Source organism: Malania oleifera, chromosome 10 (genome assembly GCF_029873635.1).
Source record: "Malania oleifera isolate guangnan ecotype guangnan chromosome 10, ASM2987363v1, whole genome shotgun sequence".
NCBI classification, from domain to species: domain Eukaryota; kingdom Viridiplantae; phylum Streptophyta; class Magnoliopsida; order Santalales; family Ximeniaceae; genus Malania; species Malania oleifera.
The window spans coordinates 12,495,109-12,508,730 of NC_080426.1; the positions used below are offsets into that span (position 1 = coordinate 12,495,109).

General features: G+C 34.5%; 1 protein-coding gene across 4 annotated transcripts in view; it reads left to right on the forward strand.

Moving 5' to 3' along the window:
* LOC131167087 (regulator of nonsense transcripts UPF2) overlaps window positions 1–13,622 on the forward strand; it is a 62,208-nt gene that overhangs the window by 24,734 nt on the left and 23,852 nt on the right. For all 4 annotated transcript variants that reach the window (XM_058125881.1, XM_058125879.1, XM_058125882.1 and 1 more), the window contains exons 10-15: window positions 6,890–7,183; window positions 7,289–7,486; window positions 7,568–7,669; window positions 7,972–8,223; window positions 8,305–8,523; window positions 10,241–10,411. In XM_058125881.1, the coding sequence (XP_057981864.1) occupies window positions 6,890–7,183; window positions 7,289–7,486; window positions 7,568–7,669; window positions 7,972–8,223; window positions 8,305–8,523; window positions 10,241–10,411 (1,236 nt within the window). The remainder of the gene's footprint in view (window positions 1–6,889; window positions 7,184–7,288; window positions 7,487–7,567; window positions 7,670–7,971; window positions 8,224–8,304; window positions 8,524–10,240; window positions 10,412–13,622) is intronic.

Sequence of the window (13,622 nt, forward strand, 5' to 3'; positions counted from 1 at the left end):
TCAAGTTCCTTATGGTTCACCATGATAGTCAAATTGTATTGTGCTGCCCCTAGGTTTTGTAGTTCATGCTGATGTTTTTTCAGCATAGAATGACATGGATAGCCATCTAAGGAACTTGAATTTAGTAATCTATCCTTGATTTTATCAGCGTGTATGCTATTTTCCAATGACACTTGCATACACACCACTGCATGGTTGAAGTTAAATATGGGTAAGACAGACAGATTTGATGCCTTACCATGGCCTATTCCCCACTTTTGATTCTCATTTCATCACTTGTTGTCACTCTGTTTCTTATTAAATTTATCGGTATATAGTATTTTGCTGCAATACTCAGTTTGAATTTCATAATCTGGTGTTTTATTCTTATATGAATTTATCATTTTTGAGGAACAGAAATTTTGTTAGCCAAATAGAGGAGAGCACTGAGTGAGGATCAAGATTCACCATCCAATAAGTACACGAGGAGCAAAGAGGGAAAAGGATGAAAACTTACAACAGAAATGTCCTGTGAAATCATGCAAAAATTAGTGGCTCTTATTCTGCTTCATTATGAAGTTCAGAACTACTGCAAGATCCACAAGAATATGTTGTTGACAAATAGACTAAAACCTTAACTGTATGGTTGGGAGAGGCCTTGAATTTGGATTTGTGTGGATTTGGATAATATGTAATACAAAATTGTATTTTGTCCAAATTCAGCCAAATTCAAATCCAAGGCTGAAATCGATGCTCTCGAATGCGTAACCCTTTCTGCAAGTTTCTCCCCTTTTTTTTTTAACTCTAGAATACAAGCTCTTGTAAGATTGCTGGCAGTAGTTGCACTGAAAACTGGAGTGTCCACCTCCCTCATCCAAATTTCCTAATTTAGTAACATAAGCCCAAAAGGAGCATTATCATCTGCAACAGTTGCAAATTTACAGGTCACAGAAGTAGAGGATGAAGAACTCTCAGAAGCCATTACAGTCACAGAATGTTCACTAATTCAGTTCACTGTAATCACAGTCAAATAAGGAATTAATGAAATAAAAACAAACTGCTGTGTAAGTGTATCTTAAGTCATAACTAATATCATATTATGATAATATTATCATCCGCCAGTTTTTTTAAAAATAAATACTCAAAAATAGGCAGTGGCAGAACCATGTTCCATTTAGACATTTTTATTTAACCAAATAGGCAGAGAGGCAGAACCATGTTCTACTCATCCACCAATTTGGCCATCAGATATTCAAAGTCCCAAACACAAGTGCACCACACAAGCAATTGACCGACATCCTACAAGTAGAAAGGGAGAAACTCACGGCTTCAATGAGATTTTTAATGCAACCTTACTGAAATTGGTAAAGGCAGTAAGCAGATGGGGAAGAGGGAGGGAAGGAGGGAGGGACTCGAGTTGCAACTTGCAAGCCTTTGAGAGAGAAGACTGAAGAGGCTTCGAGGCACTGTTCGACTTCGAACCTTGGGCAGAGTCTTGGTGAAGAGGATTCAAGCCTTCCGCTAAGCAATGAGGTCGTTTTTTTGATGAAGCTGAGATGTCCGGAAACTGGAGTGTCGGAGGTGAGGTTTGAAGGCTGCAATGTCCAGTGACAGAGGCTGAAAAGGAGGTTTGAAGGCTGGGAGGGAGATTGTTCGAAGGTCGAAGAGAGAGCTAGGGTTCAGCACTCCTTCATGTTCATCTTCTCTGCCTCGGATTCTTTCTTTTTTGTTTAGGAGGGTTAAGAGCCCTAAGCACTGCGTTTCGTCTCCCAAATGTGTCCCATGTTATGTGCAATGTATCTGCATGTGACTGGCCGTATCCAAACGTGTATGGAAAATTTAATTTCCAATACATATTGGACATGTATCTGTCTGTATCTGATGCATATCCGAGTCCAACACTGACATGTTCACCCTTTGGAAGTACCCATATTTCCTAGCTTCTTCCTCTTTCCTCCCTTCTATTTTTCATGGGTGCAGATCATTGATGCTGCCCTTGCATCAACGTGTTCTCTTGTGTAATTGTTCCCTTGCTTCTTTGGAATAATTTGTATAATTTGTTTGGTGAGAACTGGATGTGTTCCTCTTCTTTGGAGGTTTTCTGCACTACTATACATATTTAGGGGGCTTGTCTGGGGGAAGAGGGAAATCCTTGTGGCGTTATACCATTCTTGCTATCATTTGGTGTACTAGGTTAGAGAGAAATGCACAGAATTTTAAGAGTGTTTCGGTTTTTTTTCACTTGCCCTGGATGGAGTATTGTCTCTTGCATTGCATTCGTGTTTGGGAATGGTTTCTTTTGGAATGTGTGTCTGGAAAACATTCAAACGGGGTTGGTGTGCTTTGCTTCAACAAAGTTATCTTTTAGTTATTTCCTTTTGTCTCGTTGTTTTCCTTTTGTTACTGGAAGACGTCTTCTTTTCCTTCTCCAATACAATTCTTTGTTTTTCAAAGAAAAAAAAAACCACGCTGTTCATTATAAATGTTTTTTATTTTATCTCTAGCTCTGTTCAGAGAAAACCTAACTACTTATTCGACAGAGTCACAAAAGATAGATTGATATAGTGCTAATTTTTAATTAGTGCTGAAAGTTATAATTAGTGTTTTGTTGTATTTAAAATAGAGGGCTATATGATCATTCTTAAATATATTTTAAATTAAACATATTATATTTTGTAATTAACAATTTCATTAATAATTATTTTAATCACTTTAATTAACATTTAAATATTTTCTATTAAATAAAATAATATAAGATTATTATTAATTAACAATAATCTTGCCATTATTGTTTATTTTATAACATATGACTATCGTGTTACGTTTTGATCAATATAATAATATTAATTAATTTTAAAAATTAACTTATTTAATGTTAATTTGAATTAATAGATGGTTTTTCTTTGTTTCAGAATTTAATTATATTTCGTTAATAACTAATATGTCATAATACATAGTAATTTAATTGGTATTTTTTAAAATTTTAATTAAAATTTAAATATTTATATCAAATAAAATAAAATAATATTATTTTTTAATTAAGAATGATCTTGTTATTAATGTATATTTGTATCATATGATTATCACATTATTTATGTTAACAATAGTATTAATAGCTAAATTAAAAATTTTAATTTATTTAATGTTAATTTAAATTTATAGATATATTCATTCCCAAATCAAATTATGTTTTGTTAAAGTTAATATGTTATAATGCATGATAAAATAATATGTGATTTTTTTCTAATATATTAAAAAAAAATTTAAAAATTTATTTTAATTAAAAATTTAATTAATAATTATGTTAATTGTTTTTTTAATTAATATTTATTATTTTTAATTAAAAATAATCTTGTTTAATGTATATTTTAACATATGATTATCATATTAATTTATGTTAAAATAATATAATTAATTAAATTAGTATTTTAATTTTTTAATATTAATTTAAATTCATAGATGGTTCCTCTTCTTCATTCCAGAATTGGATTATGTTTCATCAATAATTAACATGTTACAATACATAATAAAATATATGATTATTGTCTAATATATATTTTTTAAAATTACAAAATAGCCACTCAAATTTGTTATATTTACAAAACTGACCTCGCTTATGATCAGTGCCACTTATAATTGGCCAAAATGCTATCTTTATTGCTTTTCAAAATTCACTTAAAAAGTCCTAAAGGAAGTGGTTTTGAAGCACTTTTTGCAATAAGTGTACATGTTACGGTACAAGACAAACACCACTTTTTCTGTACTAGTGTTTATTTTAAGTGATAAGTGCTATAAGCACTTTTGTTTTAAGTGCTTCCAAATGGAGGCTAGTCAATTGATAAGTATATTATCCGTACAGGGTTTTCCCAATGCAGAAGATCCATTGACTTGAGATGTAGAGGAAGGTCCATCTATTTCAGTTTGTTATATATAGTTATTCAGTTAAGCCAATAATTCATTCTTGGAGCAGATAGTGTCATTTCATTATATTTGCAGATTTTTTTTTTTTAATTTTCGAGATTTACATTTTTTCATTAGTGGAAATTTTTTGATGTAGTGAGCAGTAGGGTCTTGTTCAAATAGTCATTCCATGATGCTTCTTGAATCATAGTAAATCATGGAACAAAAATCTTGCACTAATCAGCAAAGTAACCCCATTTACCCAAATACTTACTTTTGCTTTTGAGGATTTCTTTTCCTTTCCTACAATGTAATTTATGTCCTTTCTTTATTAATACATTTTCTTTTATTATAAAAAAGAAAAAATATATGATATTCAAAATCGTCCATGAACAATGTGTGGAAGTTTTTTAAAACATTTATAGCTCGTATTGACCCCTTGGTATTGGAGCATGACATTTTCAGCCACCCTTGTTTTCCCCTCTTTCTGATTGATTTAAGGTAGTGTTAGTGGTTGAGTTTGTGATGTGTCATGTGTTTATGCTTAAGTGCCACATCATTATTTTGTTATGACTTGTGATCTTGTTAGGCAGCAGTGGCAGATGAGGGGAAGGCATATGCCAGTTTTGTAGTGATGACCAAACTGAAATTATTGAAAAATAGATTGAAGATATGGAACTGTGAGGTTTTTGGAGACATTGAGGTCAAGAAGGGAAAAAACTGATGCAGATTATCAATGAGCTAGATGGCAAAATTTTTGTGGGATTTCCTTTATTCCTTTCAATAGAGGGAGAGGAGGTTTATAGTGAAGTAGGAGGCTGATGTTATTGGAATGGATGAGAATTTTTGGGTGTCAAAAATCTTGTGTGCTTTGGATCAAAGAAAGGGAAAAAATTGCCAATTTTGTTGTAGATTGGCTGACTACCACTGAAAAAGCAATTGCATATTTGGAAATGGATGATTGGAGGCCTTTGATCAATGGTTTGGAGGATAGAATAGAGGAGAATGCTTGAAGGAGGGTTGCTGGAATGCAATGGAGATAAGGTGCTGCTGAATTCATAATGACTTTTATTCAAGAAAATTGAAAAAATATCGGGAGGGTTGATGCTTGATGGGGATGTTGTAAGGATTCAATGACAGGAAATTTTGTGAATTGGGTTAATAATACTTCTGTTTGTGTCAGTCCCGAAGAAACAGGGGCCTGTTGAAATCAGGAACTTTGGGCCAATAAGTCTTGTGGTACAAATTAATTGTTATGGTTTTGGCTAATTGACTGAAGGAGGTGGTGGGGCCTTTCCAGAGTGCTTTTGATGGAAGGGCATCAAATTTCCAACATGGTTCTTTTTGCTAATGAAGTGGTCGACAACATATTTAAAGGATGTAACAAAGGGGTTATTTTCAAATTGGACATTTGGAAAGCCCATGATTTTGTTTCATGTTGTTTCTTGTTGTGTAATCTGGAGCATGGGCTTTGGTCCTGGGGTGAGGGATATGGTTTAGAAGGTTTGTCTCCTTGCTGAAAAGTTCTCCATACTCATTAATGAAGTAACCTCCAATTTCTTCAACTCTTAGAGGTGTTTAAGGCAAGGGGATCATCTCTTACCTTTTCTTTTCATTTTGAGGATGGATTTGCTCAGTGAGATGTTGATTAGAGCAGAAGAGAGTGGTCTTATTTCTGGAGTATAGTTCTAAACTAGGGTACCTCCAGTTTACTGCCCTACTTTATGTCTCTGTTTCCATCCCTTGCTCGGTGGTTAAAAAGTTGGAGAATATTGAGAAAAGATTTTTTGGGGTGGTGTGGGGGAAAACCATAAATTCCATTGGGTGAATTGGGAATTAGTAAATCAAAGGGGTTTGTGAATCATGAGCATCATTGCTTTTAATGAAGCAATGCTTGGTTTATGGCTTTGGAGTTTGGAGGTTTATGGGGGAGGAGCAGGCTTAAAGGAAATAATTGGAGGATAAATATGATCTGGAACATTATGGTTTGGAGGTGCTCACAGGGCTGGACTGTTGAAGAACAGGATTTCTTCTTTGAACAGATCTGTTTTGAGATTGGGCAGAGTTACTTGGTGCTGTTTTTTGCAGGACTGCTGGTGCAGGGAAGGATCTCATATTAGACAATTTGCAGATTTTTTTATTATAGTTAGTAGTAATAAGGAAGCCATGGTAACATCCATCTTTTGGATGGGGGAATAGTTTGGCATGTGATATTCAGGAGTAGAGCTTTACATTGGGAGTTAAGAGTGCTTCTCAAATTTGTTTTGAATCTTTATGTAAAAGTCAGTTAGTCCTGCCCGTTGGGGGGGGGGGGGGGGGGTGGGTGGGAGGATGCAGTCAGATGAAAGAATACCATGACTTGGGTTTTTGTGTTTTGATGCTATTACAAGATGTCATAATGAGACCTATGAAATGGATGGGTGCGATTTTCTCCAGAAAGCAATTTTGAAGACCTTGGCCCTTGCCAAAGCTGCCTTCTTCTTCGCATGAGAGGCTAGGTGGAATGGGATACTGACTTGATAATCTTTAGGAAAGGGCATTTCTGCGGTTGATAGCTGTTTTTTATGTAAAGAAAAGCTGAGACTCTGCATCATCTACATGATAAACTAATGATGGACCAAAATTTTGTGAGATTTTGCTCTAGCAATTATGGGAATCATGTGGTTGGCAGCCAGTAAAGTTTTAGACTATTGGTTTTGAAAATGTTGTATTTTGGATAGCTAGTTAGCATTTTGTGAATGCCCAGGCTGTCATGCGGCACTCTCTTGGTGCCCTTATTAATAAATCTTCTTTTGCCTATATAAAAAAATATTTTGTTGCGGCTGCAATTTTTTGCCCATAGTTTTGGAGGCAAATCACATGTCCAGCCTCAAATGCACCCAGTCTGTGTGCTCTCTCATCAAGTTCTTGTTTGTTACTCTCTTTCTTTTTCCTTGTCTTCTTTTGGTTTCTTATGTACGGATATTCATTTCTATATCTTTCTACTTATACTAAGATTTGTTTTGTTAAGGAGCCTGCCCCTGAACTGGACCAAGTTCAGGTGACTGCCCAAGACAGCACAGATGTTTCTGCGGATCCTGGTACTTCTCAAGAGGGGAAAGGCAATGAGAAAGGAAAGGACAAAGAAGAAAAGGATAAAGAGAAGACAAAAGATTCAGATAAGGATAAAGGGAAAGAAAAAGATGCTGACAGAAGAAGTGAAAATGAAAAAGAGAAATTTAAAGGTCTTGATGGGGCAACTTTGGATGGCCTACTGCAGAGACTTCCTGGTTGTGTGAGCCGCGACCTTATTGACCAATTAACTGTATGGAACTCTGCTTGTTTGAGCACTTATACTCTGTAACAGATTTCCCTTGTATTGTACCATGCATCTATTCAGGAGGATTTTATTGTTTTTATTTTTTTCCAGGTAGAATTTTGTTACTTAAATTCGAAGTCAAACCGGAAGAGGCTTGCTAGGGCATTGTTTAATGTCCCAAGGACATCTCTAGAACTGTTGCCATACTACTCTCGTATGGTCGCCACGCTGTCAACTTGTATGAAGGATGTTTCTTCTTTGCTGTTGCAAATGTTGGATGAGGAGTTCAATTTCTTGATAAATAAGAAGGTCTGTAGTGCCTTAATGTGTATTAATATTCATGTATTCATGTGTCCCTGAATTTCATGTTGAATAGTAACTTTTTGGCAGGATCAAATGAACATTGAAACAAAGATCAGGAACATTAGGTTTATTGGAGAACTCTGCAAGTTTAGAATTGCACCCGCTGGCCTTGTTTTCAGTAGTTTGAAGGTAATATGTTGACTGGTCAGCTTATAAATAGATATCCAGTAGCTTTCTAAAATAGGAAGTTAATGATTCTAGGTTTTGGGGAATGGTGAGAATCTCAAATGCTTTGCACATATAAGTGCCTAAGTGTTTTTATGCATAGACAGGGTGTTGCAGTTATATTGCTGGTGGATATTCCAATATTTTGCCTATGGAGGCAAACTATTTTCTTGTCATGTGGAAATATATATGCCTGTTGTTGATAGCTTTTTGTGGAGATGTGGTCATCTGTTTACTTACCAGAGTGATTCTTTCTCTTTTACCAGGCTTGTTTGGATGATTTTACTCATCATAACATCGATGTTGCTTGCAATCTTCTTGAGACTTGTGGGCGTTTTCTATATCGATCACCTGAGACTACTGTGCGCATGGCTAATATGTTGGAGATATTGATGCGCTTAAAAAATGTAAAAAATTTGGATCCTCGTCACAGTACCCTTGTAGAAAATGCTTATTACCTATGCAAGCCACCTGAAAGATCTGCACGCATCGCTAAAGTTCGTCCTCCATTGCATCAGGTATGAATTGTTTTTTAATTCATTGATTTTGCTTTGTGTCTTGATATTTGGTCTTAATTTTCTCTTTGATCAATACTGTAGTATGTCAGAAAATTGCTTTTCTCGGATCTTGACAAGACTTCTATTGAGCATGTGCTGAGACAACTTCGTAAATTACCATGGGGCGAATGTGAGGCCTATCTTTTGAAATGCTTTATGAAGGTTCACAAGGGGAAGTACGGCCAGATTCACTTGCTTGCATCACTCACTGCTGGATTGAGCCGCTATCATGATGATTTTGCAGTTGCAGTTGTTGATGAGGTTGGTTATGTAGTATTTGTTGGGTAAAGAATCATAATTTTCCCTTGATAAGCATAAGCATAATGTTAATTGCTGGAAAAAAGAACTAGTATGCTCTCTGTAATGTTTCCTATTGCATAGTAATCTTGTACTTTAGATTGTTCATTTTATCCTGCAAGTATGTTGGTTTAAGCCATTGTGATTTACATTATGCAAATGCTTTAATGATGAAATTTGTGTTTGAGGATTTTAGTAAATGATTCAATTGTGTTATTTACTTATTTACTGGCTAGCTCGTGCTTCCCATTTTTTGGTTCTTTTAATTTGTTAGATTCTGAGAAGGGTTCGTGGTTCAAAAAAGCAATCTGCACTCCAGGTTTAGTGAGGTTTTGATGTTTATGCTTTCTACTATTTTTGCAAATTGATAGTGCAGGGGGAAGCAGGATTTCAGGCTGTTATATGACTGCTAATTCTCCTGAAGCTAATTGTTGGTTTGTTTGTTTGTTTTGTATATACATATATTTTGGGCAGAAGGGGGGGGGGGGGGGAGAAGCACTTAAGGCTTGGTTTTTCTCTTCATTTCTCTCTTCTCTCTCCTCTCCTTCTGAAGTGAATCAAAGGAGATGAACAAGTTTCTTTTCTTTTCTTTTCTCTTTGCATTAGTGGAGCAAACCAAACTATTAAGAGGAATACTTCTCCTTTCTCTTCTATCCTTGGTAAACCAAACAAAAGAAGTGGATATAAACTTAGGGCATGTTTAGTTGTGGAAAACAATTTCCATTTTTAATTTTCTAAAAAATTATAAAATACCAAAATTTCCCCCTAATTTTCGAATATTTGTATTAAAAAATAGAAAATAAAGGTTTTTTTTTGTGGAAAACAATTTGCATTTTTCATTTCTAGATTTCCATACAACTTCAAAGAAGACACCTTGTTTTTCAATTTTTGAAAAATTATATAAGAAATAAAAAATCTAGGAAACAATAAATAGATGTTTTCCAACTTTCCTATGCAAATTTATAAATTTGGGAAACAAGGTGGCATTTTTGTAATTATTTGTAAATTGAAAATGGAAATAAAACTATTTCTCACAAGTGAACAGTGCATACAGTTTTTATTATTTTCCAATTTCTTTATTATAAATGTTGAAAAACTGAAAAATAAGTTGAGATTTTAGTTATTTATTTTTGTAATGTATGGAAAGTGAAAATGGAAATGAAAACTATATTCCACAACCAAAAAAGCCCTTAAAATTTTCATTTCTCCCCTCCACTACTCTCCCAGCAAATAATGTTTATTTTTAAAGTGAAGACTGTTCAACTAAAATGGAGCACCAAAGGTGTGCCAGCCCATGTATGAAAGAATATTTGGGAGGGTCTAAAATTACTTCTCCACATTTTAGTTTCAACTTAAATTGGTGAGATCAGCGGGTTATTGATTTTATTTCTTTCTTTTTTGGGATTTTATTTGATTGAAATATTGAAAAAGTTAAGTTTTGAATTGGCTTAGTAGAAATTAAATCAGGGTTGTTGATAAACCTTTTGTTTTTGGTACTCATGATTTCTTGTGCATTTTCTCTCTCTCTCTCTCTCTCTATATATATATATATATTATTTGCCTTCTTTCATATTTTATAATATTTTTAAAATTAATAAATTTTATATTAATCCTTGCACTCATGACTCAACTTTGAAGCTTATATCACTCGGCACTGACAATTATCTTTTTCTACTTGCAGGTTTTGGAGGAGATTAGGCTGGGGCTAGAATTGAATGACTATGGGACGCAGCAGCGACGCCTTGCACACACGAGACTGTTGGGGGAGCTATACAACTATGAACAACTGGATTCTTCTATTATTTTTGAAACACTTTATTTGATTCTTGTTTTTGGTCATGGGACAGCAGAGGTATGGGCTCTTATCTTTTTCATACCCATAGACTCTGGTTTATTTAGCAAGTTTCCATGTATTGATAAAATAAAAAAAAACATTAATATAGCATCAAAATTTATGTGTGGGTGTTTTTGCTTAAATTGACATTCAAATTAAAGTATATAGTGAAAAGGGTAAAGATGGAAAACAAGGTTTTTAACACACATCAGATAAAAGTAATTGATTTGTTATTTCTTTTGCTTTAGTGCTTGTGAGTTGTGACTTTAAAAAATGTAAATGTCAATATGTCGTTTATTTGTGTTTTACAATTTTGTTTTAGGACAAAAGACACTGACCTCCTATGAGGTTTACTAAAAGGATGCTGACCTATCCTGAAGATTCAAAAATTCTGTAAACCTTCCTTGAGCTTTGGCAAAAGACATGGGCCTTGCCTTGAGGCTTCAAAAATCACACAGACCTCTCCTGAAGTTTAGCAGAAAGAAGCGGACTTCCCCTGAAATTTGCAGAAGGATAAGCCTGGGGAGGGGGTATAAATATCCCAAAAATCAAATGTCAAGAGAAATTTGTGGGATATTTGACATCTCAAGGGTGGTCCTCAAATCTCAAGGGAGGTTGGAGTTTTTGAAACCTCAAGGGAGGTTTGCTTCTTTTTTACTAGACCTCAAGAGTCGCCGGTTTCCATTGCCTTTTGTTTTTGTATGGTTGCATGTTATACGTGGAAGAAAAAAAAAAGAAAACTGAGACTGACTTCTTTTTATGGGTCTCAGTCAACAAGATTTTGTTAAAGTTTAGTGTGATGGATGGTTGTTGACCATTAAAAAGAAATTGAGATTAAGTTTTATATGTATCAGAATCATGTTGAATTGTTGATTTTTGACATTGACATTCTTCATGATGTGGATTGCAGCACTCTGTTAATTGGCTATTTGTACAACTAGTCTTACCGCTCATTCTCGGATGGGATAAACTGGGAATCTAATAAAAATTGTACAGGGATATAATAATTTACTAAAGAGTCACTGATTTTTTTTTTTTAAATTTTTTTAATTTTTTTTTTTAAAAAGAGATTGGTGCAACACGAGGACTTCCCAGGAGGTCACCCATCCTAGTACTACTCTCGCCCAAGCACGCTTAATTGTGGAGTCACTGATGCAATTCTAATCTAATTACTTTAATTAGGCTACTTAATTCTCAGTTCCAATTTCTCCCCAAAAAATTGGTATGTAGGGGCCTTCTACAGGCTTACAATGCTTAGAAGATGAGGAAACTAAATTAAGAAAAACCTAATTAAGCCAAAATACCAGTTTCCTAAATGTTAATAACCTAGAATCTTGAAGATATAATCCTAATAAAAAGACTATATATAAGAAACATGAAAATATGAGTAATATAGAAAATCTACTCCATGCTGGCTGCAATAACCAGTCATGCAAAAGTTTGTGTTATTCCACCTAATGTGGAATTTAATAGGGGTAGACATTCCCATAGTGAAATTTGAGAATAATCATTCATTTTCTATTCCATATTATGGATTAATAAAAAAATTTGTATCGTTGTTTGCCTTGTGCTGGCAATGTTTCTTCTTTTGTAAGCTACCAAGTGGACAATCCATGATCCAATGATAACTTTGGGGCTCATACTAATGTCGTACTAACAGTTGACACCAATACTAGTTTAAAAGTTGTGAACGGTGCAAGGTGCTAGATTCTGCAGATTTATTATTGTTGTTGTTGTTGCTGTTGCAGTTGTTAATATTATTATTATTTTCTGGATAGATAAAGGGACAATATTAAGGTATTAACAACCTTTATGTTGCATTTGGATATATATGTTTTATTGAAGTCTTAATAAGCCTTATTAATTTATTTATGGTACAGCATTGAAACTTTTATGCACAGGTGCATGTGAATTTGGAGAAGTGAGGGTTCCTTGTAGTAGTCCCTGCCAAACAGATTCTACTCTAGCTACAAGCATTCTGAGTTTTAGTCAACCTGTGAAGCTTCAAGGGTTATTCAGTTGTGGGTTCATTGTTTTTTTTTCCCAAAGGGATTATAAAAATTCTAGATTATTTTTTAGTTTTACAATTTTTGTTTAGTTGTGTGAAACATATTTTCATTTTTTTTTATTTCTAGATTTCAAAATGATTACAAAAAAGACTTTTTTTTTTTTCTTCCAATTTTCCCAAAAATTGTACATGATACTTTTAGGGAGCATGAATTTTGGGCCTTGGATGGGTAAAATGGTCTTCAAGTGAAAGGAGAAATTGAAGAGAATGTGGTACATGGAGTTAAAAGTAGGATAAGTAAAATGGTGGAGTGCATCAGACTGTTGTATGATTGTAGAATGCCCTTAAAATTAAAAGGAAAGTTCTATAAGGTGACTATAAAGCCAACCATGCTTCATGGATCAAAATGTTGGGCGACTAAGAAACATGTATAAAAAGTAAAAGTTGCCGAAATGCGAATGTTAAGATGGATGAGTGATATATTTCTAAAAGATAATTTAAGGAACGAGCACATACGCAATAAACTGGGCAGAGCACTAGTTGAAGGCAAGATAAGGGAGGGCTGCTTAGATGGTTTGGGCATTTGAAACACAAGCCAAGCAACGACTTGTGAGGATGAGTGAGTTAGGTATTGTTTTTGGTATTAAAAGGGGTAGAGGTAGGGCTAAAATAACTTCGAATGAGGCAGTGAGGGAAGACTTAATAGCCATTAAGCTAGTGGAGGAAGATGTGCTCAATCAAGTGAATTGGTGGAAAAGGATTCATGTGGCCCTTAAGGCTTGTCGTTGTTGTTGTTTGAATTTTGGGGTCTAGATTTGGATTTGTGCGAATTTTATTCTACATGTTGTCTAAATCCATATGAATCCAAATCCAAGACTTGAATTTTATGTTCTTAAGCGCAAGGTAAGAAATAAAAAAATAACTGGAAAATAATAAAAAAGATGTTTTCCAACTTTCCACAACTAAATGTGCCCTAGACTTCTTCAGAAACATCTTCCAGTGCTCAGTTGCCTGGTGTCCCTGGCAGATATTAGTGGTGTGGAGTCAGAAGTATCATTTTATTAACTGATAGAATGATTTTTTCACAGAGACGGACAGAGGCACACACACACACACACACACACACACACACACACACACACACGTACACACATACCCAAAAGAGGGTTCAAATTAATTTATAAACATCTGACAACAACAATCAAGATGCGAGTTTAACTA